This window comes from Chrysemys picta, chromosome 1, assembly GCF_011386835.1.
Source record: "Chrysemys picta bellii isolate R12L10 chromosome 1, ASM1138683v2, whole genome shotgun sequence".
NCBI classification, from domain to species: Eukaryota; Metazoa; Chordata; order Testudines; family Emydidae; genus Chrysemys; species Chrysemys picta.
Window position 1 is genome coordinate 5,632,322 of NC_088791.1, and position 26,292 is coordinate 5,658,613.

Consider the following 26,292-nt stretch of genomic DNA (forward strand, 5'->3'; position numbering starts at 1 on the left):
GTGACTGTTCCCCATCCCTCTGGCCAAGGAGGGTTGGACACATTCACTCCAGAGCAGTGCAGCTCCTGAAATATCCAGAGCAACATGAGGACTTCGCTCTGTCATTGCTGCTGCTGCTGTTCAAGTCCAATCCTGGTTCCTAGAAGACAAGACAAGAGGAATAAACTCAAAAGGGGCAGAGAAAAGAACAGCAAAGAGACAAAATGCAGTTTCTGGCTCTGGCATTGACTCTCACTTGCAGCCTCACTGCTGGAGAAACACAGACCCAGAACACTGTCTGGTCAGCCATTCAGAGTATGCTTACACAGCAAAGAAGGCTTTGTGGCTGGCCTGTGCCACCTGACTCCAGCTCGTGGGGCTTAGGCTGCGGGCTGTTTCCGGGCTCCGGCTGGAGCCTGCGCTCTGGGACCCTCCCATCTCTCAGGATCCTACATCTGCGTTGCAAGCCAAGCCAAGTGGTCTGCACAGCAGTGAAACAGCCCCGCAGCCAGAGCCCTGCGAGCCCAAGTCAGCTGGTACGTCTAGTTGCTGTGTGGAGATACCCTCAGAGACTTGGCAGACTTGTCCCAGCTTCATGCTGTTTGAGGCATTGCATGTAGCTGCCTTTTTTGCTCACAGGCTTACAGCAGAATTGCAAAATATGCAGCCTTGGCCAGCTAAGCCAGACTCTTATTAAATAGAAGTAAAAAGGAGAGGGAGGGATGGGAAGGTGAGGAAATAAGGTGGAGAAGGAAAAGAACACACGCGGGGGTGGGGCATGTGACAAAGTCTGACATCGCAGGCGGTATTTGGATTTAGCCAGTAGAAATGGCAATGTCATCTGGCTCCTTCTCTCTGGCCTGGTGTCTTGGACTTTAAGGTCAGAAGTGACCATCATGATCATCTAGTCTGACCTCCTGCACATCGCAGGCCACAGAACCCCACCCACCTCTGTAACACACTCATAACCTCTGGCTGAGTTACTGAAGTCCTCAAGTCATGATTTAAAGACTTAATGTTACAGAGAATCCACCATTTACACTAGTTTAAACCTGAAAGTGACCTGTGTCCCAGGCTGCAGAGGAAGGCTAAAAAAACCCAGAATCTCTGCCAATCTGACCTGAGGGAAAAATCCTTCCCGACGTTAAATATGGTGGTCAGTTTACCCTGAGCATGTGGACAAGCCCCTGGGAAAGAAGTCTCTAGTAACTCAGAACCCTCCCCATCTAGTTTCCATCACCAGCCATTGGGGATATTTGCTACTAGCAGTTGCAGATTGCCTACATGCAATTGTAGGCAATCTCCTTGTACCATTCCCTTTATAAACTTATCAAGCTCAGTCTTGAAGCCAGTTAGGTCCGTGTCCCCCTCCTTTCCCCCTCTGTTGGGAGGTTGTTCCAGAACTTCACTCCTCTGATGGTTAGAAACCTTTGTCTAATTTCAAGCCTAAACTTGTTGATGGGCAGTTTATATCCATTTGTTTTTGTGTCCACATTGGCACTTAACCGAAATAACTCTTCTCCCTCCCTGGTATCTATCCCTCTGACATATTTATAGAGAGCAATCATATCTCCCCTCAGCCTTCTTTTAGTTAGGCTAAACAAGCCAAGCTCTTTGAGTCTCCTCTCGCAAGAATGGTTTTCCATGCCTCAGATCATCCTAGTAGCCCTTCTCTGCACCTGTTCCAGTTTGAATTCATCTTTCTTAAATGTGGGAGACCAGAACTGCACACAGTATTCCAGATGACGTCTCACCAGTATATTGGAAGTGTTAGTGTCGTTTTACTCGTCTCTACTGAATATACCTCGCCTGATGCATTTTAGGATTACATTACCCTTTTTCGTGGCCGCAATCATGTTGACGGTTCATAGTCATCCTGTGATCAACCAGCACACCCAGGTCTTCTCTTTCTTTGTCACTTGCAACTGATAAAAGCCCCAGTTGATAGAAAAAATTCTTCTTGTTAGTCCCTAAGTGCCTGACTGCACTATTACATTTTATCCCATTTCTATTACTCCAGTTTTCAAGGTCATCCAGACCTTCTTGTATGATATGCCAGGCCTCCTCCATGTTGACAATGCCTCCCAATTTTATGTCGTCTGCAAATTTTATTAGCACAATCCTACTTTTTGTGCCAAGGTCAGTAATAAAAATGTTAAATAAGATTGGTCCCAAGACCGATCTCCGAGGATCTCCACTAGTAAATTTTGTCCAGCCTGACAGTTCACCTTTTAGTATGACCCATTGTAGTCTCCCCTTTAACCAGTTCCTTATCCACCTTCCAATGTTCATATTGATCCCCATCTTCTGCAATTTAACTAATAATTTCGCATGTGGAACCATATCAAATGCCTTACAGAAATCCAGATAGATTAGATCTACTGCATTTCCTTTGTCAAAAAAATCAGGTTTTTTTCTCAAAGAAGGAGATTGTGTTGGTCTAGCATGATCTACCTTTTGTAAACCCATGTTATATTCTATCCCAATTACCATTTACCTTTATGTCCTTAACTACTTTCTCTTTCAAAATTTGTTCCAAGACCTTGCATACAGTTGAGATCAAACTAACAGGCCTGTAGTTTCCTGGATCACTTTTTTCCCCTTTCTCAAAAACAGGTACTGTGTTAGCAATTCTCCAGTCATAGGGTATGACCCATGAGTTTACAGATACTTTAAAAATCCTTGCTATTGGGCTCCCAATTTCGTGTGCCAGTTCCTTTAATATCCTTGGATGGAGATTATCCAGGCTCCCCAATTTAGTGCCATTAAGCTGTTTGAGTTTGTCTTCCACCTTGGATGTGGTAATTTCTACTTCCATATCCTTGTTCCCATTAACTACCCTGCCACTGCCCCTAAACTCTTCATTAGCCTCATTAAAAACTGAGACAAAGTATTTGTTTAGGTGTTGGGCCATGCCTAGATTATCTTTAATCTCCACCCCATCCTCAGTGCTTGGCAGTCCTATTTCTTCTTTCCTTTAATTACTGCGTCGGCTGTGTGCCAAACTAACTTAGGTGGACATAATTTCCTTTGCAAAGCCCAACTCTACTTAGCTCTTAGCAGTTCTCACTTTATCCTTAAACTTTCTAATCTCCAAAGGGTAGCTTTCCTTGCTGATCCTTCCCATCTTCCATTCCTTGTAGGTTTTCTGCTTTTTCTTTATCACCGGTCTGCAACCCTTCCCCATGAATTTTTTCCCCTTTCTTGGGATGCAGGCAAAGTTTCTGCAACTTTGATTTAAAGTAATTCCAAGCCTCCTCCCCATTCAGATCTTTGAGTTCTTCAGTCCAGTCCATTTCCCTAACTAATTCCCTTAATATTTTAAAGTTTGCCCTCTTGAAATCAGGGACCCTACTTGCAGATTTGTTTTTGTTTATCCTTTCATTCAGTTTAAACTGAATTAGCTCATGGTCACTTGAACCAAGGTTGTCCCCTACAACCAGTTCTTCTATGAGGTCCTCATTACTCACCAGTGCCAAACCTAAAATGGCATCACCTCATGTTGGTTCGATGACTGTTTGATGAAGACATCTGCCAGCTATCACATCCAGGAAAATCTGGGCCCTACTATTACTATTACTAGGACTTGTCTTCCAATCTATATCTGGGACGTTAAAGTCTGCCATAATCACACAATTTTCGATTGTATTTATTTCATTAAAAATATTAACAAGGTGTCAATCCATATCCAGATTGGATCCGGGGGTCTTTAGCATACCCCAAGCACTATCCTAGAGTAGCCTCTGGTAGTTTTCTTTCCCCAAGTGATTTTGACCCAAATGGACTCTCTTATCCATTCCATCACTTCTCATTTCTTTACAGTCTACCTCATCATTAACATACAAGCTGCTCCACCACCTTTATCTTTATTTCTGTCTTTCCTGAACAGCACATAACCTTCATTACCTGGACTCCAGCCATGACTACTATTCCACCATGTTTCTGACATCCCTATCATATCTGGCTTCACTTCCTGCACCAGTAGTTCTAGTTCTTCCATTTTGTTACCCGCGCTATAAATGTTCATTCACTTTTTACAGTTTAACTCACAATTCGGGTAAATTTGTAGGCCCGGTTAGCACAACAGCTCTCATCTGGGGAGGTGTGGGAACTGAGCCATAAACTCAGCATTTATCAAGGGGCTGAGTGGGGATCTGCTGGAGACAGTGCAAGGACTTCACCATAAGGTTTATGAGGTGTTGCCTGGCAAAATAGCATTCAGTCTGTATCCCTGCTGTACACGAGAATTCCTTCGTGTGTGGATCGTATGGAAGCATTGCAGCACCAAATACAGAGAGCTTCTCTTTGAAGGACCATCAGATGTTAGTGTTCCAAATTACCAGTACGTGGCCAACTGTCTTAGAATTTTTTTACACGGCCACAAAATCCAGACAGCTGATTTTTTTCCCCCTCCGGTTCAAATATCTTCTTAATCTGCACAACTAGATCACAGGTTTCCTGACTGGGAGTAGATATCATCACAGATCATTTAGGCTTGGCTTTTAACCCTAGGGGAGGGAAACTTCATCTGCATGTGTGTGGCCCTTTATTTTCCTAATTAGACTTTTAATCTCTACAGTTCATGGATGAATATTGCTTTCACCCACTCGCAAGTGTCCAGAGCCTCTGCTGAGGGGGAGAGCCATCTTCAGGCACCAAAGAAAAAGGTGGCAAGCAGGAGTGTGGACCAGAAGAACCCTCCATTTGAGGACTTTAAGGGAACTTTGATAGGTAATGTCCCCAGAACTCTCCTGAAGATGAGGTCGTAGGGTGCCTTTCAGGTTCTCTTTGGGACTGTAACAGATCACTTTATCTGCTAGAGGGAAGGGCAGGTTTGTCATTATTGGGTTGTATTCTGACTGGCCTGGAGAACAGATCTCATGTTCTGTAGTCATTTGGAGTTGTCTTCCAGTCTAGCATCTTCCTGACAGGGGAAGCTGAAGAACTGGATGGGACTGGAGCTGGGCCTTGCTGCCTGGAGAACGCTCCCGTCTGAAGCCCAGTGTATGTATTCAGGCTGCTAGCCCTTCACGTTGCTGCAGCAATATTTCTATTTGTAGCATGCTAGTCCATCACAGCTGGCGCAGGTCTGTCTGCCAGAGCTAGAAGTTACACCTGCAGCTCCAGGGTAGACACACCTGGTGAGGCCATCAGGCCTGCACCTTGCTTGCCCACAGAAGGTGCAGCAGAGACAAGTATGGTAGTCCTGTCAACCCTGGCCTGCCGAGTCGAGCTTGCTGCAGCTCCGCTCTCCCTTCCCCCAAGCCCCACTGCTTGAAGCCTTTGTTAAAGGATCTCAACTTTTTATGAAGCTGGTTTCTTTAAAAAAATACAAATCTTATATCAGTGAATTTTACCAGCTCCCCACCAATCTGATGGGCTGGCCCAGCGCACATTGGAGTCATTGGCACTTGCAGATGACTTCTGCATCAGACACAAATATAACCCCCCACTAGCGTCAATGCACTGGTCTATGGCCGTGCTCTTCTCAGCCTTGTGCATATTCTACCTTCCCAAACCGCCCCAAGATTAGCACAGGTCAACCTGCGTGGCAGGTTTGCTTGGCCTGAGCAGATTCTCGGCAGTAGCTGAGGAGTAGGGGGATGCATTGGTAGAGCAGTGTGGGGACGTAAGAGCAGAAGGGCTGTGGGCCAGGACTGAGGGACGTCAGAATTGCTGTGTGCGTGGGGAGCCCAGGACTGGAATAACTTATTGATTTGGAAAAAAGGGATCCTGTTCTATTCAGGACTCATTACCGTGCCATCTCTGGGGCATCTGAGTGACCTGTGGCTTGGCTCAGTAGACGGTTTACTTCTTGTACCTGTTTTCCTTAATTTCTCTTAGATCAAGACCCCAAAGATGCTAAATCTCATCAACATTCCGTGAAGAATCAGAGAGCCTTTGTTTACCAGCCCAGCTCAACAGAACACGCTCAAGGTAAATAAAAACATCAAGAAAACAAGACAAAAACACAGATACCCACCCAGGCCCCTGCCAATCAAAGGGATGATTGTGCCTGAAGGCCTTCTCCAAGAACCGGAACCATGCTTCGCATTCTTTATTCTGGGTAAAAAATATTCCAGCTCTGCTTTTCTCTACAGGATCTCTCAGTTTGCTGGATCCTGTTGCAGAAACATGTTAAAATTAGTAATTAACCAAACCTCTGAACTCCAGTTGCTCCACGTCTGTCATCGGAAACCGCGCTGGAGCAAGAGGAGTGCATTTCGAGCTGAGTGAGCATGTTCTTCCACAAGCAGCTATCCTGCTCTGAAATGTACTCGGCATCTGTAAGGTCTGAACAAAGCCGTGGAGGGAAAGAGCACTTCCACTTTGTCTGAAAATCCAGTGGACTCAGGAATTGTCCATGGGCAGAGACAAGCTAGCAACGACCACCCTGCCTGAATGTAAAAATCGTATAGAAGTTGGGATTGGTGCAGAATGGCAGCTAGTGAATTAGCCAGTTGGTATCCTAGCTACTTCTCAGTTTCCAAATGACTGTGTGCTGACCCTTTCTCAGGCCAATTGCATCAGAGAGCGGAAGCCAGCTTGAAAATAGAGAACCAGGTCATGTTGTATATTTGGCCGGGGACTTTTTCTGGGTGAGATGAGAGGAAAGGGAGATTCATCAATGAATAAATTGGCACAGTAAAGGGGTGCGGGTGGGGGAAGGTGGGTGGCTTAATTCATGAATGTTGTCAATGCCCTTTGCCAGAACGCACTGGAGAAAGGTACAGCTGTCCTGTCTCTGCCCCCGTGAGCATCATCTCAGTCCCGGAGAGATGCAAAGATCCGTTAGAGGCAACTCAGAGTATAGAGAAATTGATGCTGGGGCGGGAGGGTTTGATATGTGAGAACTAGCCCCGGCAATGCCCAAGGGGTGGAAACACACTTCTGAAAGTTGAACGACTCCTAGACAGGGCGGTACCTGGCGTTAGAGTGAGGAGTGAACAGCTGCCATCTAATGCAAGGATTTGGAGCAATCAGATTTTTGAATTGCTCCGCTCCAGCTCCGGGCATAAAACCTACTGGTCCACGCTCCAGCTCTGGGCTCCACTCCAAAGCCCTGGTCTAATATTGTCTGACTAGTAGGTAACCACCTAATAGTAAAAGATGATTGCTTTACAGTCTGATACCATCCCCTATCTGGGGAGTGTGTCCTGGCTTGGTAGGCGGTGGACCATAGGCGCCGACTCTGTGGGTGCTGCGGGGCTGGAACACTCACAGGGAAAAATTAGTGGGTGCTCCGCACCCACTGGCAGCCAAGCTCCCCTGGTACCCACCCCCTCCTCTCCGCCTCCTCACCAGAACACACCGCGTCCCTGCTCCTCCTCCTCCCAGCGCTTCCCTCCCACCACCTAACAGCTGTTTGGCAGCGCTTAGGGCTCTCGGGGTGGGGATTGGGGACATGGCACTCTTGCGGGAGGAGGCGGTAAAGAGGCGGGGCAAGGGTGGGGACTTGGGGGAAGGGGGTGGAATTGGGGCAGGGCGAGGGTGGTGCAGGGGCAGCCAGGGGCAGGGCCAGGGGTGGCGGGGGGGGTAGGTGGGTCGAGCACGCACGGTGCCGACAGGAAGTCGGCATCTATGGGGTGCACTAGATGATCCTCGGTAGAGCTTGTACTAAATTCTGTCCACTGACTCCTTTCTTATCCATTCAGTCTCCTGTCTGTGCCCTGAATGCCTCTTCATTGCCTCGTACTGTTTACTTTCCAACAGGAGATCCACCACCACTGGCTAAACTGGCCGTAGCACCAGCTGAAAAAAGAGAGGCGTGTGACAACTCAGAGGCTCCGTCTGAGATCAAAAGTCCGAGGCAGATGCAGCCCCTTGCCAAGAGCACACAAACTGAAGGTAACTTGGCCCGGGCCAGGCACGGTCACTGCGTGGGGGACGGCTGTATGTTGCTGCTGACTGTATCAGTTTGCAATTTGTATGTGAGTGGGGCTGGCCGCCAGGACTCCTTGGTTCTATTCATGACTCAGCTGCCGACTCCCTGTGAGAGCTAGGGCAGGTCACTTCACCTCTCTGCCTCATCTGCCCGATCTGTGAAATGGGGCTGAGGATACTGGCCCAGCTTTATAAGTGCCAAGTATTATTAGATCATAGGTTCTTCAGGGCAGGGAGTGTGTGTTTGGACCATGTCTAGCACGTTGGAGGCAGTACCTGAATTCAAATGGTATATTGTTGCTCTGAGTTGGAGGACACAGAGACATTCTCCAAAGATGCATTAGGTGCCTGCAGCATGCTCCATGCAGGAAGATGTGTTCTCTGCCCCAAGCTGCTCACAGGCCAAACAAGTCAGCTGTGAGAGGCTTTAGGCAACTGGCGGATTTTCTGATACCACTAGCATAGTCAGCAGGTCTTTCCATGACTGAATGGTCCAAGCCAGGCTTTCGGGAGTTGTGTAATGACACTTGGCAGCACAGTCTGGAAGCTATAGAGTCAGGGAAAACCACAGGGGCTGTCTGTGTCCAGCCGCCTCAATGAAGAGTCCCCTTTGTACTGATCGCAGCCTAGTTCTGCCTCTTTTCTGTGGCAAGGAACACTGCACAAAGTGAGGCGTGGTAGAAGTGAGGGCGAAGGAGGGATTTGAATGAATTTGGGTACTGGGGAGGGGCGTTCACATGCAAGATGCAGCCTGGAAAAAGGCAGGAAGAGCAAAGGGGCTGGAGTAGGAAGAAACCTGCTATCACCAGCTAAGGAAGAGCTGCTATGTCTCTGGTGAGAGAGGCCTGTGCTGCCCAAGGTGTGTGATTTAGCTAGCGACATCGGGAGCTGTATGCAGCAGGTGGATAGTGTGACTTCAGCATGATGCAGCCAGCCAGCTGGGCTGTGGTTTCAGGCAGTCTGTGTCCACGGGCAGCATCTGATAGGTCATCGAGGTGCTGGTAGAATGGGAGGCTGGCTGAGCTCCCAGCTGCTGTGAAATCTGATTCCTGACTCAGCCAGCTGTTGCTTAGGGGGGAGCTACTGACTTGTCTGTATTTCTTTTTCCAAAGAAAACGAGGAAAAAACCTGCAAGCCCCTCCCCCCTCGAGCCCAGACTTCATTGGCCACAGCATCTGACTCTAACGCTCCTCTTTGTTTCCTTTGCTGGAATATTTGTCTAGAATCCTCTCCAAACCAGACCCAGCCGCCCTGCTTCCCAGATGGCAGAGGGAACAAGAACAGCTTTGGGCTTGAGAAGAGGAACTCTCCCCCTCCACTGGGAGGAGCAGGAAGGAAGTGGGCAGAGGGCTCTGAAGTGGACCGTGAAGAGGAACTGAAAGAGGTAATGGACCATCTGTACCCACTTGCGTGGAGGCCACCCAAAGCCTTCTGTAGCTTCATGTGTCAGTTCCCAATTGAGTACAGCACAGGACTCTGAGAGTCCTATTTCGATATATATGTGTCTGAGGCAACCTCCCTGTGCCTAGCCACTACAGCAGGCCCTAGATACATCCATGCATCCATAATGTAGTGCACAAATTAACAGTAGTGATCTATAGACGTGGCCAGTGCTTGTGTAATTGATTCCAAAATGGTATGTTTTAAATATCAGTATCCCTCTGTGGGGCGCAGATCCACAGAGCCAGCTAGACTGGAGAGCTGTATTTTGTAGAGCTCAATGGTTCTCACATTGGTCTCCGGTCTCCTGTTACAGCAAGGCTTCAAGCGGCGTTGGAGCCCCGTCGGTGAATACTTAACTCATCCAAAAAGCCTCTGGAGACTCTCAACTCTGCATCCTGTGCAGCTGCTTCATGGCCTCTGCAAGCTGTCCGGGGGCATTCTCTAGGAACCTCTGGTTTTTATTTAGCCTTTGATCAGCTCCATCTGTTCTGCTCTTGTGTTTCAATCCCTATAATGGAAGCAGTCGGCTGCTGGAGTGACAAGTGGGAGAGAAAGCAGAGCAGGGTGTGTTTGGTGTAAACGCCGCTGCGATCGAATTGGCACATGATGCCAAAAGTGGCCATGACGGCGAATGCTCAGTAGGAGAGACCCCGGCTGCAGAAGGCTCTGAAGAGGTGAGAGCCAGGCCGGCCTCAGGCTGTGATTGAGGAGCCAGAGAGCTTAGTTTACAAATCAATAGATGATTTTTTATTTTCTCCCCAATAGCTAGTGCTGCAAACACCTACCTAAACACTGAAAAACTTCTGCTCTTTGTATCCTCCCTGGTAACTGAGCAAGCAGCTAGGCGGTGGGCTGGGATCCATCTCCTTCTTGAGCTTCGTTTTGATAATGTAAATTGATGGAGCTGTTTAAATCTCTCGCAGTCCGGCATTTTTTCCAGGTGATCGTGAAGAGTGAAGTGCTGATTATTATTTCATAGTGTTCTTATTTATTATCTGTTTTACGGTAAAGCCTGAAAGCTCAGATCAGGTTCAGGTAGATGCTATGCCAAGAGCTTTCAATCTAAGATACTTTTCTGAGTGTGACTACCCTGGGATGCTGTGATGAAGTGGGAATGTTCTTAATGTTTTCTCTGAATACGGTCTGGGTGCCTCAGTTTCCCCTATGCATTTCTGAAGTATCTAGGTGGGGGGATCAGGATGTGTGATTGTTGCAGAGCCCAAGAGGGCCAGTGTGATGATGTCTGCACAGAGAATGGCTGACACTCTGTCTCCTGGCAACTGATGGCCTGGGCCCCTCCTCTGCAAAGGTGCCAACTGAAGGTGTTGGAGAACAAAGAGATCAGGTGACCTGGCCCGTGAAAGAGACAAAGGCAGAGGAGGGGCTGGAGAGTTTCAGTTTGGAGCTGGCTGGGATCTAAGCTCCCTGCCCCCACAAGATGGACCTGACTGAGGGGGTTCTGTTTGCACCTACAAGCTCTGTTTTGGACTGTGTTCCTGTCGTCTAATAAACCTCCTGTTTTACTGGCTGGCTGAGAGTCATGGTGAATCACAGGAAGTGGGGGATGCAGAGCCCTGACTCCCCCACACTCCGTGACAGATGCCTTCAACCAGCCCTTGAATTGTCCTGTCCCCACTCAGGCTCAGCTCTAACCCCGATATGAAAGTGCCTCCCCGTAAAAAAATGCGGAAGCCTCTAGAGAGGGGCCGCTCATCCTTGTGTCTTTTGTTCTGCAAACTCTTTTGGCACTTGATCAGCCCAAACTGGGATGTTCCTCAACCCAGGACCTCTGTTGTGCTAACAGAATGGAGATTAGAGGTTTGGCTTTCATTTCTGAAGGGGATTTTGAAGAGCTCTGTCTTCCGGAAATGTCTGCTTAGTTAATAAAATTCTCCTTAGGAAGAGGTTTAACCACTTGATTACCTTCTACTTGTGTCTGAGGTTGGACTGGAAACCCTGTCTGGTTCTCTGCTGTGCCTAAAAACTCCTTTTATCCCAAAGCTGGGTGTGTCTCAGGATAACCGCACAGTTCTCGCCAAGTCACCTGACTTCTGAAAACTCCAATATTTTGTGTCTCTGTGGCACTCGCTCAGCTGAGACAACTCTGTCTAGAGGCCCTGGCCAACCTGTGATGGTGATTAGCAAGCTGCAAGATCACTGTCCGATCTATGTTCAAGGGCTTTTGCCCCCTACTCCTAAAAGTTACGTCTGAGCATATGCAAAGTTCTGCCCCAATGCAGTCTGTGGGCCCCGTATTCAGGCCTCCACACCATTCTGCAGGGCCAAATCATAACTTGGATGTGTTTGTACTTTACCAAGTCCCTTGCAAGCAATACATTGGACCCAAACTTTTGTGCCCCATCCCTGACCTCTCGCGCGCATGCACTTGCTTCAAGGGAGCTTTGCTGCTTGGGCCTGTCTTTATAATAAAGTTCATCCAGCATTTTGGTCAGTTGGTTTAAAAGACAACAGAGCAGAAAAAAGCTGTGCTCTTGGAAGTGAGGAATTGAGTGGCTTAGGTTGGCATTATGTGAGCAGGCGCTATGTAGTGCTAGCTGTCCCAGCACAGCTCTGCCCATGCACCTCTATCCTGGTTTGGAGCTCGTTTGTGTACAAGTCAACTCCGGTAGAGCTAGTCAGTGCTCGGTTGCTATAGTGATGGGCACTATGGCTAACCCTACAATAGGAAGGTACATTACCCATGCCTGTTCGTGGACAGTAAAATCTAGCATTGTTGCACATGCATTTTTTCTTTCCCTCTCACTTAGGGACCACATTCTCTACTGGTATAAGAGGGTACCACTATATGAAGCCAAAGCTGGACCATCTTATGCTAAAGGTGAAGCTGGCATCATGCCATCCTATATAGGGCCTCAGTTCTTAAATGACATAAGAATGGCCACACTGGGTCATACCAATGGTCCATCGAGCCCCGTAACTTGTCTTCTGACTGACTGGGGCCAGATGCTTCAGAGGGAATGAACAGAACAAGGCATTTGTCCAGTCTAGTCCCAGTATCTGGTGGTCAGAGATTAAGGGACTCCCAGAGCATGGGGTTGCATCCCTGACTATCTTGGCTAATAGCTATTGGACCTCTTCTGCAGGAACTTATTTAATTCTTTTTAAACCCAATTATACTTTTGCCCTTCACAACATCCCTTGGCAATGAGTTCCACAGGTTGACTGTGTGTTGTGTGAAGAAATATTTCCTTAGGTTTGTTTTAAACCTGCTGCCTCTTACTTTCAGTGGGTGACCCTGGTTCGTGTGTTACGTGAAGAAGTAAATAACACTTCCTGGTTCACTTTCTCCACACCATTCGTGATCTGACAGACCTCTCTTCTATCCCCCCTTAGTTGTCTCTTTTCTCTGACAGTTAGAGTTTGTGAGGTACCAGCCCTTCCTTGAGGCTTGTGGTGTTTTGCTGCTGAGGGTTGGTTTTTACAACCCTTCACTGTAGAGGACTGGGATACAAAGCCTTTCGCTTGTTGTGACTGGTTCCCAGCCAACCCAGCGTGGAAGTTGCCATCCTCACGGCTGTCACTTGGGTCTGAAGTGAGCTAGTGGATCTCAGTCCTGTTCCTAGTGGGCAGGTGGGTGCCCCCATGTAAACCCCCAGCATTGACCGTCACAGCAGAGCAATCAAGAACTGAATGAATGACTGATACTAGACATAAAGCATGTTATTCGTGGTTAGGAGTGGTAATAATAGACCCCTGAGCAAGGAGAGCTTCTAATGTTGCCAAGAGTGGCCAAGGGTTTGAGTTTAAGGCCAGAAGATGACCATCTGGTCATCTACTCTGACCTCCTGGCCATTCAGTTTCCCCCAGTTTCCCTTGTATTGAGCCCAGTGACTTGTATGGCTAAAGCTTATCTTCCACTAAGGCATCCAGTCTTGGTGTGAAGACCTCAAGAGATGGAGAATCCACCATTTCCCTTGGTAGTTTGTTCCGGTGGTCATTTGCCATTAGTACATTCAAGGAGGGGTTGCTTCCCCAGAATGATAGTTACTGGGGAGGATTTTGTGCTTGATGAAATCTGTATTACCTTTTTTCCACCATCTCCTGAAGTCATGCTCTTGCATCTACACTGCCCTTTATAGGGGAGACTTCAGGTCTATTTTGTCTAATTCTACAAAGAACCATGTACAGCATGAGTGTGTTCTTCAACAAGAACAAACTAATGAGCTTATCAGGAGGAAAAAAAGCCATCCAAAAGCACAGGAATGCAAAGAACTTTTCTCTTCCAGAAATTGTGTTAGAAACAGTCCTTGGGTTTTGGATAGAGTGAAACAGTTTGATATGTTTTATGTATACTCTTGTATCTTCTCTTTGACAGCTTGCTTGGATTAACTATGGGTTCACTACGGAGCCAGTGTATAGAAAGCTTGATTGTCCCGTGGAGGAAGGAGTTAAAGTGAGGACTGTAACAGATGTTAGTTATAAAGATGACCCGTAAGTGAAATGCTTGTTTCTCTTCTTGCTCCTAGAAAAGGCCTCTATCCCATTGTTTCCCTTTTCTGTGGACTCGTTCTCCCATTCCCCTCTTCTCAGGGCATTTTTGATTCCTAAATACTAGGAGTTGGGCATCTAGTAGGAAGTTCTAGGCTGGGATGAATTTTGGTGACTGCAGCAACATCCCTTGGTATGCGATTTTCTCATATCCCCCAAACTAATTAAGGTAGACCGGGTCAATGAGTCAGAGTGGGTAGTGAAATCAAGCCCCTTTCCCTCTCAGGGAGAGAGGAGTGCAGTGTTGCTGGAGGCACCATCTTTCAGATGATGCATAACTTATGTCCTGACCATATGTGGTGTCACACCCCTAGATGAGCTCCCTTCCTGAGGGAGGCTGCTGTCCTGCACCCAAACCTTGGGTCCCACAGGCTTTTGGCTTGCAAGGGCTTGATGAAGTTTAGGTACTGTCTCTCTGGCTTTGAACCTCTAGTCAGGCACTACAGGTGCAGCCCCCATGTCTGACACCCCTTTTGGCAGTGGGGACCCCTTGGCCCTGAAACTAGCGCTGCTCTCCCCAAATTCCCCAGTAGCAAGTACTTGCTCCCAGAGTTCCACAAAAGCTTTGGACCCTCTGGTTTGTGGAACTATGGGACAGTCTGAGGCCTGGTCTACAATACAGAGTTCGGCTGATGTAAGGCAGCTTACATCAACCGAACTCCGTAAGCGTCTACACTGTAACGTTGCTCACGCTGATGTAAGTTGCCCACTAGACTAATAACTCCACCTCTGTGAGAGACGTAGCACTTAGGTCAATGTAGTTAGATCGATGCAGTGTCCATGTGGCCATTGAGTTGCTTACATTGCCTGTCAGTGCCCCACGATGTGCCACTGAAGTTGGTGCAAGCGCTCCTGGTGAGGACGCACATCACCAACAGAAGGAGCGCAGTGTGCGCTGATTTAATTACTGCTGTAGCTGTAGGTCGACCGAACTTAAGTCGACTTAATTTTTTAGTGTAGGCGCGCCCTGAGCAAGCAACACGCAGACTCTGCAAAGGAGTTGCTAAACACACACACTTTCATTTTATTAGAGAGAGCACAAGAGATACACAGATCTATAAGAAACAACAAACACCTGCATGCAAGGACCTGCCTCAGTTTCCTCACCCTTCCAGAGGATCCTTCAGGTTTTAGTCAGTGTCTTCCCAGGGAATCCCAAATTCTTCTGCACCCCCTCTCCTGCTGCCTAGTCTTCTGCTTCTGGGCTCTCTCTGCTCAAGCACTCACAGAAGCACTCTGGCTTATAAGCAGTTTGGTCATGAGCCCCAGTGTGAGACCTTGGACCCCAGCTGTGATAGGTTCACCTCCATACACCCTTTGTTTTAGAGGGGGTGGATCTGATAAGTCATTAGCAAGTCAAAAGTCCTTCCAAGGAGTCTCCATTGTCCTGCTAGGACAACTGTTGATGGTCTGTGAAGTTTGTCCCATTCAGGGCAGAGGCCTAGTCCCCCTCCTTTTAACACAAGAGGTATAATGCAGCAAACAACCCCCATAAGGGTGTATGTGTAAAATCCAACTGGAATTCATAAGTGCACACAGACAGATTCCCAGGCTGTTCCAGTCACATCTGGGTTCTAAAGCCGTAGAGCACTTCTCGCAGTAACAGGGGTATTAATCCTGCTGTCCCGGCCACACCCCAACGTGGGTTATCGTATTTTTTCTACCTAAGGCTGTGGCTACACTAGCAGCTGTAGAGCACCGGGAGTTAAACCAGCCCTCGGAGACCGCAGCAGGGAAAGCGCTGCCATGTGTTCACACTGTCACTGCAAGCGCACTGGCGTGGCCACATTAGCAGCTCTTGCAACGCCCCAGAGAGCAGTGCATTGTGGTAGCTATCCCAGTGTGCACGTGGCTGCAGCATGCTTTTCAAATGGGGGCGTGGTGGAATGTGACAGGGAGTGTGTTGTGTGTATGTGGGGGCAGAGAGTGTCAGCATGCTGTCTTGTAAATTCAGACAGCAGTGGGAGGAAGGGGGAAACCCTGACATCAGCCCCCACCACCCTCCTCTCTCTCTCTCTCTCTCTCTCACACACACACACACACACACACACACACACACACACACACACACACACACACACACACACACACACACACACACACACACACACACACACACACACACCCTCTGCAGCAGCAGCATTCCACAGTAATGGTTTGCTTTGTCCCGGAGCCGATAAGCGGCCGGCTGTCAGCAATGGAGCTTTCAAAGGGGATATCCGCACGCCTGCAGCTGAGTTCAAAACAATGACCAGAGTGGCCACTTGACTTCAGGGGATTATGGGACATTTCCGGAAGCCAGTCACAGCGCACTAATGCAACACATCGTCCACACTGACACCCGGGCATTTCAGCCGGGGCGCAGCCAGGGACGTCTCCAGGCACCAGCCGAGCAAGCTCGTGCTTGGGGCGGCAGATTCTAAAGGGCGGCTTCCCTCCAATCCTTTTTTTTTTTTTTTTTTTTTTGCGCTTTGCCTCTCCGGCCGCCCCACAGGTTTGGTTTTTTTTTTTTGGTTTTCCTCTTCGGCCACTCTGTAGGGGGCGGCGGTGCGGAGGAGGGGAGCGCCCTGCTGGGAGCGGGCTGCGCACTCCGTCTGCCCCAGCCGGTGCCAGGTCTGCAGCAAGCCTGGCAGGGCAGCCCGCATCCTTCCCTCCCCGCCGACCGGAGCGGCGCAAAGCCCTCCTGGCAGGCGGCGCGGCGGGAGAAGCCGAGTGGCAAGCACCCCGCTGAAGGAAGCCCTGGCCGCCCCCTTCTCTCTCTCCCCCGCTCCCTCCCCCCCAGTAGCCGGGGCACACACTGTGCTGCCCGGGGCACGTCTGCAGCGCAGGGAGTCCCCCTGCACCCTGGCTCCGGCCGCCCCGCACGGTTTTTTTGTTTTGCTTTGCTGCTCCGGCCTCCCCGCAGGGTTGGTTTTTTTTGTTTGTTTTTTGTTTGCTTGGGGCGGCAAAAAGCCAGAGCCGGCCCTGGGCGCAGCAAGCGTTGTGCTTCTCGTGGAGGTGGATTACCAGAAGCACTCCAGCTGCAGTGTCCAGGCGCTCTAAGTGTCGTGCCACTGTGGACACTGCAGAAATTATAGTGCCCGGGGCTGATTTAATGCGCTCTAACTTGCAAGTGTAGCCAAGCTCTAAGAGTAGGTCTACACTAGAAACGGGACGGTGGTACAGCTGCAGCTCTGTAGCATAGGCATTTACTATACTCACTGCAGCGCCTGGAGGGGGTTGTTCCGTCCCTGTAGTAGATCCACCTCTCCGAGAGGCAGTAACAATGTCGATGGAAGAATTCTTCTGCCAGCCTAGCAGTATCTACAGGGGGGCATAGGTTGGCTTAATTGCATCGCAGGGACTTGATGTTTTTCACAGCCCTCAGCAATGTGGTTAAGCTGACGTAACTGTAGTGTAGACCAGCCCTCAAACTTCACCGGCACTTTCAACTGGAAAGTTTTGGGGTTTTTCCCCCCCCCCCCATTTCCTGCTCTAAATTCTTGCTGCGTTCTGTTAACCAGCTACCATGATCCACCCCAGAGAGGTGACCACAGCAGTGTCTGAAAAAGGGGCCGGCAAAGCTTTGAGCTCCAGGGCCTTCCATGTCCCATCCAATCGGCAATCATTCCTTCAGTTTGTATTTTGCCAAATTGTACCTTCAGCAGTGCAGACAAAGGTGATTGAAAGTGTCGTTCTCCTCTGGAAAGCGACTGTAAAAGTGGTAACATACTACACAACAGGGCTGCTCCTTTTGGATGTTCAGACTTCTGGCTGCACATTTTTGTGGTGCTTTTTATTTTTACCAGTGTGCTAGGGACGAGCAAGCTGGAGTCTTTTCCTTCTCAGGTGTCAGCCAGGAATTGTTTGCTAAGTTCCAGACAGTTACACCTGTGCAAGCAGCTAAAGGAGTGGCCCAGATGTCACTGAAAACATAATTCGGCCTGTAGAACCGTTGGGGGGGGGGGGCACATGGGATGGAAAGAGCCCAGCTTGACTCTGATATAAGGGAACTTTGCACAGCTGGTAGTTGCGGGGAGGGTGGGAAACATCTTTACTCATAAACTGAATACACTGTGAATCACTGAGGGACAGTACCGTGGAACTCTCCCCCTCCCCCCCCGCCCGCTCACTTTTCAGATAATCACCATTAAAGCAGATGTTTGTTAAAGCTAGTCAGAAAAACCTTTTGGACAAAAAATTCTGTGCACAGGGCCTTGCCAGAGCACTTCTCTGTTTTGCCAGTAGAGGGCACACTCCCCTCCATGAATATCATTGTCTGTGGCCATCCTTGTGGTGCCCTCCGCATATAGCTTCCCCCCAGTCCATCCAAAGTTCGTGTGCAAAGCTGTGTGTTGGTAATGGTGGCTCTGGAGCCTCTGGGGTGCCCGTTCTGACAGCTCTCAGTGTCAGACGTCAACGCTGGGGGTGTTCACTGTGTCGCTTTTGGCTCTTTCAGCCGCATGTACTGCTTTGACTATGGGAACAGACGTTATTACCAGCCTAAGAAAGATCACGAGCAGGCCTACATGATGAAGCTGGCAGAAAGGTAACCGGCACTCGCTGTCCTGTGGGAAGTCCCCGCCTGCAGCTGTCTCGAATGATTTATTTTCCCTTCTAAAATGAACGAACCGTTGACTAGTGGCCCTGAGAATTGCACTTATAGATTCATAGATTCTAGGACTGGAAGGGACCTCGAGAGGTCATCGAGTCCAGTCCCCTGCCCTCATGGCAGGACCAAATACCATCTAGACCATCCCTGATAGACATTTATCTAACCTACTCTTAAATATCTCAAGAGATGGAGATTCCACAACCTCCCTAGGCAATTTATTCCAGTGTTTAACCACCCTGACAGTTAGGAACTTTTTCCTAATGTCCAACCTAGACCTCCCTTGCTGCAGTTTAAACCCATTGCTTCTGGTTCTATCCTTAGAGGCTAAGGTGAACAAGTTTTCTCCCTCCTCTTTATGACACCCTTTTAAATACCTGAAAACTGCTATCATGTCCCCTCTCAGTCTTCTCTTTTCCAAACTAAACAAACCCAATTCTTTCAGCCTTCCTTCATAGGTCATGTTCTCAAGACCTTTAATCATTCTTGTTGCTCTTCTCTGGACCCTTTCCACTTCTTTGGTACGGTGAAGGCAGTAGCAGTGCAAGGGTGTCTTCTTCCCCAGCCCCTTCCCGCCGGCCTCAACTCTGCCCTGGAAAGGTAGGGAAATGTATGGAAGAGACGGGAAGTCATTGTCCTGCTCTGCTTGGCACTGGCGAGGCCACGATCAAAGGTTTAGAAAGCCTGAGCTGTGAGGAAAGGTTAAAAAACTGGGCCTGTTTAGTCCTGAGACAAGACGACAGGGGGGATCTGATCAGTTGTTCTCCAAGTCCACTGAAGGTAGGACAAGCACTACTGGGCTTAATCTGCAGCAAGGGAGATTGGGGTTCGCTATTAGGAAATCTTTCTAACGCTAAGGGCAGTTAAGCTCTGGAATAGGGTTCCTAGGGTGTTTGTGGAATCCCTGTCATTGGAGGTTTTTAAGAACAGGTTGGCCAAACACCTGTCAGGGAAGGTCTAGGTGCACTTGGTCCTGCCTCAGTGCGGGGGGCTGGACTTGACTTCTCAAGGTCCCTTCCAGCCTGACATTTCTATCAAAGGCAGGCTGGGGGAAGGGATTCTTCAAGCTCCGCGTTGGCCCCTAGTTTGGCTAGGTGGGGTTTGGGGGTCATTTTACTCTTACAATAGTTCTATGTCGACATAACATCCAGGGTAGAGCTAGCACGATTCATTCCCAAAGAGCCACTTGGTCTTTCCGGCCAGTGTAAGAACCTTTGTTTCCTCTCCGTTTGGCAGCTCTGAGAAGGTGATTCAGCAACACCTGAGGGAATTCTTTGGCCTGCTGAGGATCTTGGTGAACGTGGTCCTCATTTTCCTTATTGAGCTGGTCCGCTTTCTCGGCAAGTCAGTGTTCCAGGTGAGTAGTGCCCTTCCCAGAGCTCCACTGGCCTCCCTGCTCCTAGAAAGGCACCGCTGGTAGCAGCCTAGGAGGATCAGATTGTATGGTAGTGTTCCTTCATCATCGATGCTGGGTATGACCATGACACTGATTTAACCTTACATTCCTTGGTTAAATCTAGGGACCGAAATTGCTCTAAACATACCTAACTAATAAGCAATTTAGTAAATCCAAACATTTAGTAACAAAACATTTACAAGCATTTGAGCAAGATACTTACAAATGGGCTAAACCCAGGGGTGCGTAGACCCGTATGGGTCGGCTCCAGCGTGGTCAGGCAGGTATTTGCAAAGAACCCTTTAAGAGTTTACTTTTCTATACACTTTAACAACCAAGCGATGTCATTGTCAACTATCGGATCTTAGCTAAGGCCAGATGAAAGAATTTCTTATATATCCAATTATTTACTGCACCTGGTACCCAATTAACTGTGTTTTATTTCTGTTACTCTAGCCCAAACCTTAAATAAGAGAACACCGGTATTTCAAACAGTCACTATAAGTTTAACACACTGGCTGTTCTTTCTTGTGACCTCATCCTTTTTGGTCACATGCCTTTGGCCTATCCCAACTCAATTTAAAACCATAGTCCACCCAGACATAATGTAGGACTGTATTGGTAGAGGTGGGCACACCTTCAGTCCTCTGAAGGAAACAGGATGTTCTCTAGAACCTTCCTAGGAGACTAGAACTGATACTACAGGGGGTGACTTTAGGTTTGTGGGTGGATGAGGAGGAGAAATGGAAAACTCCTCAAAAATGAAAGTCCTGACTCTGCTTTATCAACATGGCTTCTTTTAAGTAATTGCCAAACTCTAATCAAAACATGCTCTTCTGTGCTCTTTGGGTATGCATGAGAGGGCTGGATTCTGTGTGAGTGAAGCAGTGTGGCTGGTGGAGCCTCTACCATCTCAGTGGGGAGAGGTTTTCCTTGAGCAGACCCTCTTGCAGTAGATCTTCTATGAGGGGTGTATGTATCCCTCTTTCTCCTTCTATAAGTGCTGGTTCCTTTGTAACCAAGCCCTAGCCTAAAGAGTGAAGTCAACAACTCCCAGCGGAGGGGGCGAAGTAAATGGGATCCAGAGATACGTTGGCCTTCAGGGAGCACAACTTACTTTTCTATATAGAAAAGAGGATAACCCCTGTAGAGCCCCTGGCTTCTGAGGCCAGTGGCCTTTGCTGCATAGCCTCAGGAACGTTCTCAAAGTCTGAGACGCTTCTGGAACTCCTCGTCCCTTTGAGAGAAGGGTGTGTTCTAGGAATTGGAGGGCTCAGGGACCTCCAACATTCGGCTAATTTTACCTGCATGGTTGGTTTGGGGAACCAGAGAAATTGATTCATAAAAGAACTGTCCATCTAAGACAAGCAAACAGGCCTGCGTGGAAGCTCTCCCTGCTTTCCAGAAAAGGAGTTAAAGGAAGACTAGTATCTTGATCCGCCAGGTTGTCTAGACAGTGACATGCAGATTAGAAAGAATCGCACAAACATTAAGAAATTCTCAAACAAAACCCTGCAATCGGATGATTTAGTTGGAGTTGGTCCTGCTTTGAGCAGGGGTTGGACTAGATGACTCCTGATCTGACTCCCTTCCAACCCTGATATTCTATGATTCTATAAATCCGTCACTTCCCCAGATACCAAAAGGTGCCTCTGCTCAGTGAGCAAAGCGGCTCTGGAGGGTGGAGGCCCAGCCGTTTTGGAGACAGATGAGCCAAAGCTTAAGAAAGGGTTGAAATTTCTCAGAGTCAAGAATGGAAAAATGTTTACAGCACTAAGAATAAAACTCCCGATTCCCTTGCAGTACTTCAGTCAGATTCTACCCTGGGATGAAATGTGTCCGGTAAAGAGGATCAGCTCCTTTTGGGGGGAATTTGCATTGAGGGGTTGAAAACCAGACTTGTAATGGGAAGCTGGTTTTCATCTTAACCCCTAGTGCGGTTACCAATGCTCTATAATACCTGGGGAAGTTTCAGCTTTGTTCTGACTTTGGATTTTTCTGATCTCTAGTACACAGAGGCTACCGTTTTCTGTGGTGGGGAGAAATGGAGATTTCTCTACTGTTCTCTCTGCCCTTCAATCTCTTGGCCTCTTCTGGCTGCTGTCCCCCTTCTCAGCCTGGAGAACTTCCCTCCAGCCTGAGCTTGTATCTGGATACCGTCAACCCCAATGGTTGGTCTGTTAACGGGGTCCTTGTTAGTGGACTGCCCTGCACGGATTCTTCATAAACTCAGCAGTTCCACTGCACACAGCCAGATACAGTACATCCTGCTGGCTGGTGAATATATTCAGCAAAAACAAGCAACTAACCAAAATCCATCTTCTCTCTCCAGGTCTTGGTGGTGGGCCTGCTGACAACAGCAGGCGATCACATTCTTAAGCCCTTCTTGGTCGCCGTGTTTAACAGCCTCCTGCAGCCCCTGCTGCTATTCCTGTTGAATGTCCTTTGCAGTGTCCGGAACCTGACTTACCCTCTCATCGACATCCTGAAAGGCATTTGTTTGCAGCTGGCTGTGGTGCTTCAAGCCTTCAGATTAGTAGAAGTCAACATACAGTCAGAGACCCCATTAGCTCAGAAGGTTTAGGCAGGAGACCAAAATCCCTTTGGCAGGCAATGAGACCAGATTCACTCTTTGGATGCTCCTGGACGTCTTTCCAGGGGCACTATCCCGCTGGCAGCTTGCCAGCAGCCTGCGCCAACACACAGCAGAGTGGAGCAGAATGTAGCCCTCTTCATCATGACAACATGGATGTGGCCTCCAGACACTCCGTCTGAGTGCCAAGCAAGACCACCATTGCATGCTGGACCCCTAGCAGGCCATGCAGTCTGCACTGGGTGTAGTCAAGCTGAGGATGACCATGTTCTGACTACATTAGGCAAAGAACTGTGCTTGCACTCTGGGGACCCCTGCTCTAACCCCTCCCAAAGGGGGTTGTAATGAGCCATTTGAAATCCTAATGCATGGGAAGATTGACAGTGGCAAAGGGACCCTGATGGCAGAGTGAGGTGGGTAGTGATGGTTGCTCTGGAATTGGCCTCCTAGGGGAGGGAAGAAGGGAGAGACCCTTCCTCTGACAGCTCTGACAGAACCGTGTGCAGACCAGGGCAGGCGACCACCCAAACAGGAAAAACAAGTGTAGCTGGATAGTTCTGTCTAAGGCACTGGACACGAAGCACAGCTGGGCCTGTCTCTAACTCGCTAGTGCCCAGTACGACCTCCCTGTAAAATAAAATTCTACAACCTGGACACGGTGTCTCGAACAAGCTTTTATTCCTCCTCTCCCCGTTGTGAAGTCTGTGCCTTTCACTGGGAAGTGACATTGATACCACTGCTGAGACTGGATTGTCTCCTGCATGGCACCCCCTGACAGTCGGAGCCTAGCTGTAGGAGTCGGGCTTATTCAGGGACCCACCAAATCTCGTCAGACCTGCTCTTGCCGGTGGTGAACCAGCGATGGCTTGCTGGCCAGAGCCGCTGGCTGGAAGCCGGGCTGGTCCCCTGCTCCTCAGGGAGAAGCTCCGTTACTTCCTTGCTATGTTTGCAGGAGTGGGAGAGTATCGCTCTGAGGAGAGGAGCTGTCAGCCTTTTCCCAGCCCTCTGCGGCCAGTGAGACACATTGTAGTTTCTGTGCTGAGCTGTATTCATCGCTCCTGTCACGGGTGCCCAGGCTCAGGGCCCTGGCACCGCTCTCGGGGGGCCCTGACAGGACCCTGGGGCAGTGTGACACCCCTCAGGGCACGTGCTCACCAGGGCAAGCCCCCTTGGCTACAGCACCTCCTGGGTCTGACCTTGGAGCATTCAGCCCCCCTGTTCCACGCTCCCCACAGTGAGTCACACGCCCCCAACGGGGCCACGCACCCCACCTCCGCAGCCAGCACTGACTCCCAGCCAGGGCTGGCTTTAGGAAGTGCGGGGCCCAATTCGAACATTTTCGGCGGGGCCCCGGCAGGGATGACTAAAAAACAAAAACACGTAAAAAAACCTCTTTCATTTCTTCCATGTATTATTTACTTTCCATAACTATATAAATAACAACAAAATTATATATTACATACCTTGCTGGCTGGAGGCAGGGCAGGGGCTGACTGGAGGTAGGGTCTGGCTGGAGGCAGGGCAGGGGCTGACTGGAGGTAGGGTCTGGCTGGAGGCAGGGCAGGGGGTGCGGGGCTGGCTGGAGACGGGCTGGCTGCGGGCAGGGGGTGCGGGGTGTGGGGCTGGTGCGGGCAGGGGGTGCAGCAGGGGTTGGCTGCAGGCAGGGGGTGCAGCAGGGGCTGGCTGGAGACAGGCTGGCTGCGGGCAGGGCAGGGGGTGCGGGGTGTGGGGCTGGTGCGGGCAGGGGGTGCAGCAGGGGCTGGCTGCGGGCAGGGCAAGGAGTGCGGGTGTGGGGCTGGTGCGGGCAGGGGGTGCAGCAGGGTCTGGCTGCGGGCAGGGCAGGGGTGCAGGTCTGGTGTGGGCAGGGGGTGCAGCAGGGGGTGGCTATGGGCAGGGCAGGGGTGCAGGGCTGGTGCGGGGAGGGGGTGCAGCAGGGACTGGCTGCGGGCAGGGCAGGGGTACAGGGCTGGTGCGGGCAGGGGGTGCAGCAGGGGCTGGCTGCGGGCAGGGCAGGGGCTCCCCTGCTTCTACCGCCCCAGCCCCTTACATAGCCGCGGGAGCCCCGGGGAAGCGGCGGGGATGATTAAGGTCAGGCTTGACAAAGCCCTGGCTGGGATGATTTAGTTGGGAACTGGTCCTGCTTTGAGCAGGGGGTTGGACTAGATACCTCCTGAGGTCTCTTCCAACCTGATATTCTATGATTCTATGAAACTGAGGCACACGCCATATTCCATGCAAAACATTAAGAAAGTTCCCACTTTGTCACAACCCCTGTATCTGTTGTAGGGGTCGATCTCCGTCACGGGGGCTGCGGCTTTGGATTGTGCAGGAATGCGGATACCCTGTGGGGGAAACACACAAACTCCAGGATCTTTTTGTTTCACTCGTAGGGAGCAATTTGTGGGGGTGAAATGGCCGGAGAGCTGGTTTCCTCACGCTCTTTCCACCAGCTAGGAACTGCACTACCAGGGCTTTAGTCCTAGAAAAGGTTCTTGACCCTAAAAAAGCTTATGGGGAAATATAACCACACAGACAGCTACGCGCCCTCACCCAACTCCTGACTGACCTGGAGCCTGGCAGAGCCACAACTAACACACTGCGCGATGCAAAGGGATTCAGTCAGCACCACACTTCCGCAATCACGGTCTTCTCTGGCAGTCTCGGTTCTCAACCTGCAGCCCACGGGCCACTTGCAGCCCATGTGACATCCTCAGGGCCATAGAGGTAGTATTGGATGCAGCCCACAGAACACATTGTGGGCCACATGCAGCCCACAGTGGTAAATAGGTTGAGAACCACAGCTCTGGAGTGACTCCTGCAGAGAGCGGGGGCGGTGCAGTGGCTGAGTTGCTAACGCAGCTGTGTTACTCCCTGGGACTGGCTAGAAGTGAGGTGCTCTGCAATCTCGAACCTCACCCTATGTCAAGGGGCAATCGTTACATTCGGCCATGTCAGATATCAGAGGGGGAGCTGTGTTAGTCTGGATCTGTAAAAAGCAACAAAGAGTCCTGTGGCACCTTATAGACTAACCGATGTATTGGAGCATAAGTTTTTGTGGGTGAATACCCACTTCGTCAGATGCACGTAATGGAAATTTCCAGAGGCAGGTCTAAAGATGCAGGCAAGAATCAGTCTTTGCAAATGAGCTTCTGTTCATTTGCAAATTTGACACCATCAGCTCAGGATTAAACAAAGACTGTGAATGGCTAGCCAACACCTCCTTTGATGTTCACACCTCAACTGCTAGAAGAGGGCCTCATCCTCCCTGATTGAACTAACCTCGTTATCTCTAGACTGATTCTTGTTTGCATATTTATACCTGCCCCTGGAAAGTTCCACCACATGCGTCTGAGGAAGTGGGCATTCACCCACGAAAGCTCATGCTCCAATACATCTGTTAGTCTAGAAGGTGCCACAGGACCCTCTGTCGCATTCTGCCATGTGTCTCTCTCAGCTGAGTCTCCCTGCAGAGTCCCACCAAAGACCTTTATAAACTAGACACACAAGCTGAGCTGGACGCATGAGTTGCTGGAAATAGGTTCTGATTCATTGGGCCCGTCTTTCTGTTCACAATTTGTCCATGACCCAGTACCGACTTCTACTCATAAATAGTTGGCACTGAGCTTACGCACACCAATGGCAAACAATGGATTACTTGCCAGCGGGTCCTGGCCACGGCTTGCTCTTCATGGTCTGTGACTGGTCACCTAAATCACATGGTATTGCGAGTGCTCCCTGAGCGGATGTCTGCAACGTTTTAAACACAAGACGAACAAATGAAAAACAGCAAATAATGGGAGACAAAAAACTTTCCAGTACGAGTTTCCAGATGATTCATCAGTCAAGCTAAAACCTGTGAAACTTGCAGGTTTCATGAACAAACCCGTGGTGTTCTGA

At 49.5% G+C, this 26,292-nt stretch overlaps 1 protein-coding gene across 4 annotated transcripts in view; it reads left to right on the forward strand.

Moving 5' to 3' along the window:
* The window catches only part of LOC101949252 (uncharacterized), a 30,634-nt gene extending 7,585 nt beyond the window's left edge, over positions 1-23,049 (forward strand). For 3 of the 4 annotated variants that reach the window (XM_065551807.1, XM_065551816.1, XM_065551811.1), the window contains 8 exons: positions 4,559-4,710; positions 5,824-5,916; positions 7,693-7,827; positions 9,087-9,247; positions 13,643-13,758; positions 18,254-18,343; positions 19,643-19,763; positions 22,135-23,049. In XM_065551807.1, coding sequence (XP_065407879.1) covers positions 4,559-4,710; positions 5,824-5,916; positions 7,693-7,827; positions 9,087-9,247; positions 13,643-13,758; positions 18,254-18,343; positions 19,643-19,763; positions 22,135-22,386 — 1,120 coding nt within the window. In that variant the 3' untranslated portion in view covers positions 22,387-23,049. Of the gene's footprint in view, positions 1-4,558; positions 4,711-4,798; positions 4,984-5,823; positions 5,917-7,692; positions 7,828-9,086; positions 9,248-13,642; positions 13,759-18,253; positions 18,344-19,642; positions 19,764-22,134 lie in introns of those variants that run through there. The other variant, XM_065551818.1, reaches the window with a different exon arrangement.
* The last annotated feature ends 3,243 nt before the right edge of the window (positions 23,050-26,292 follow it).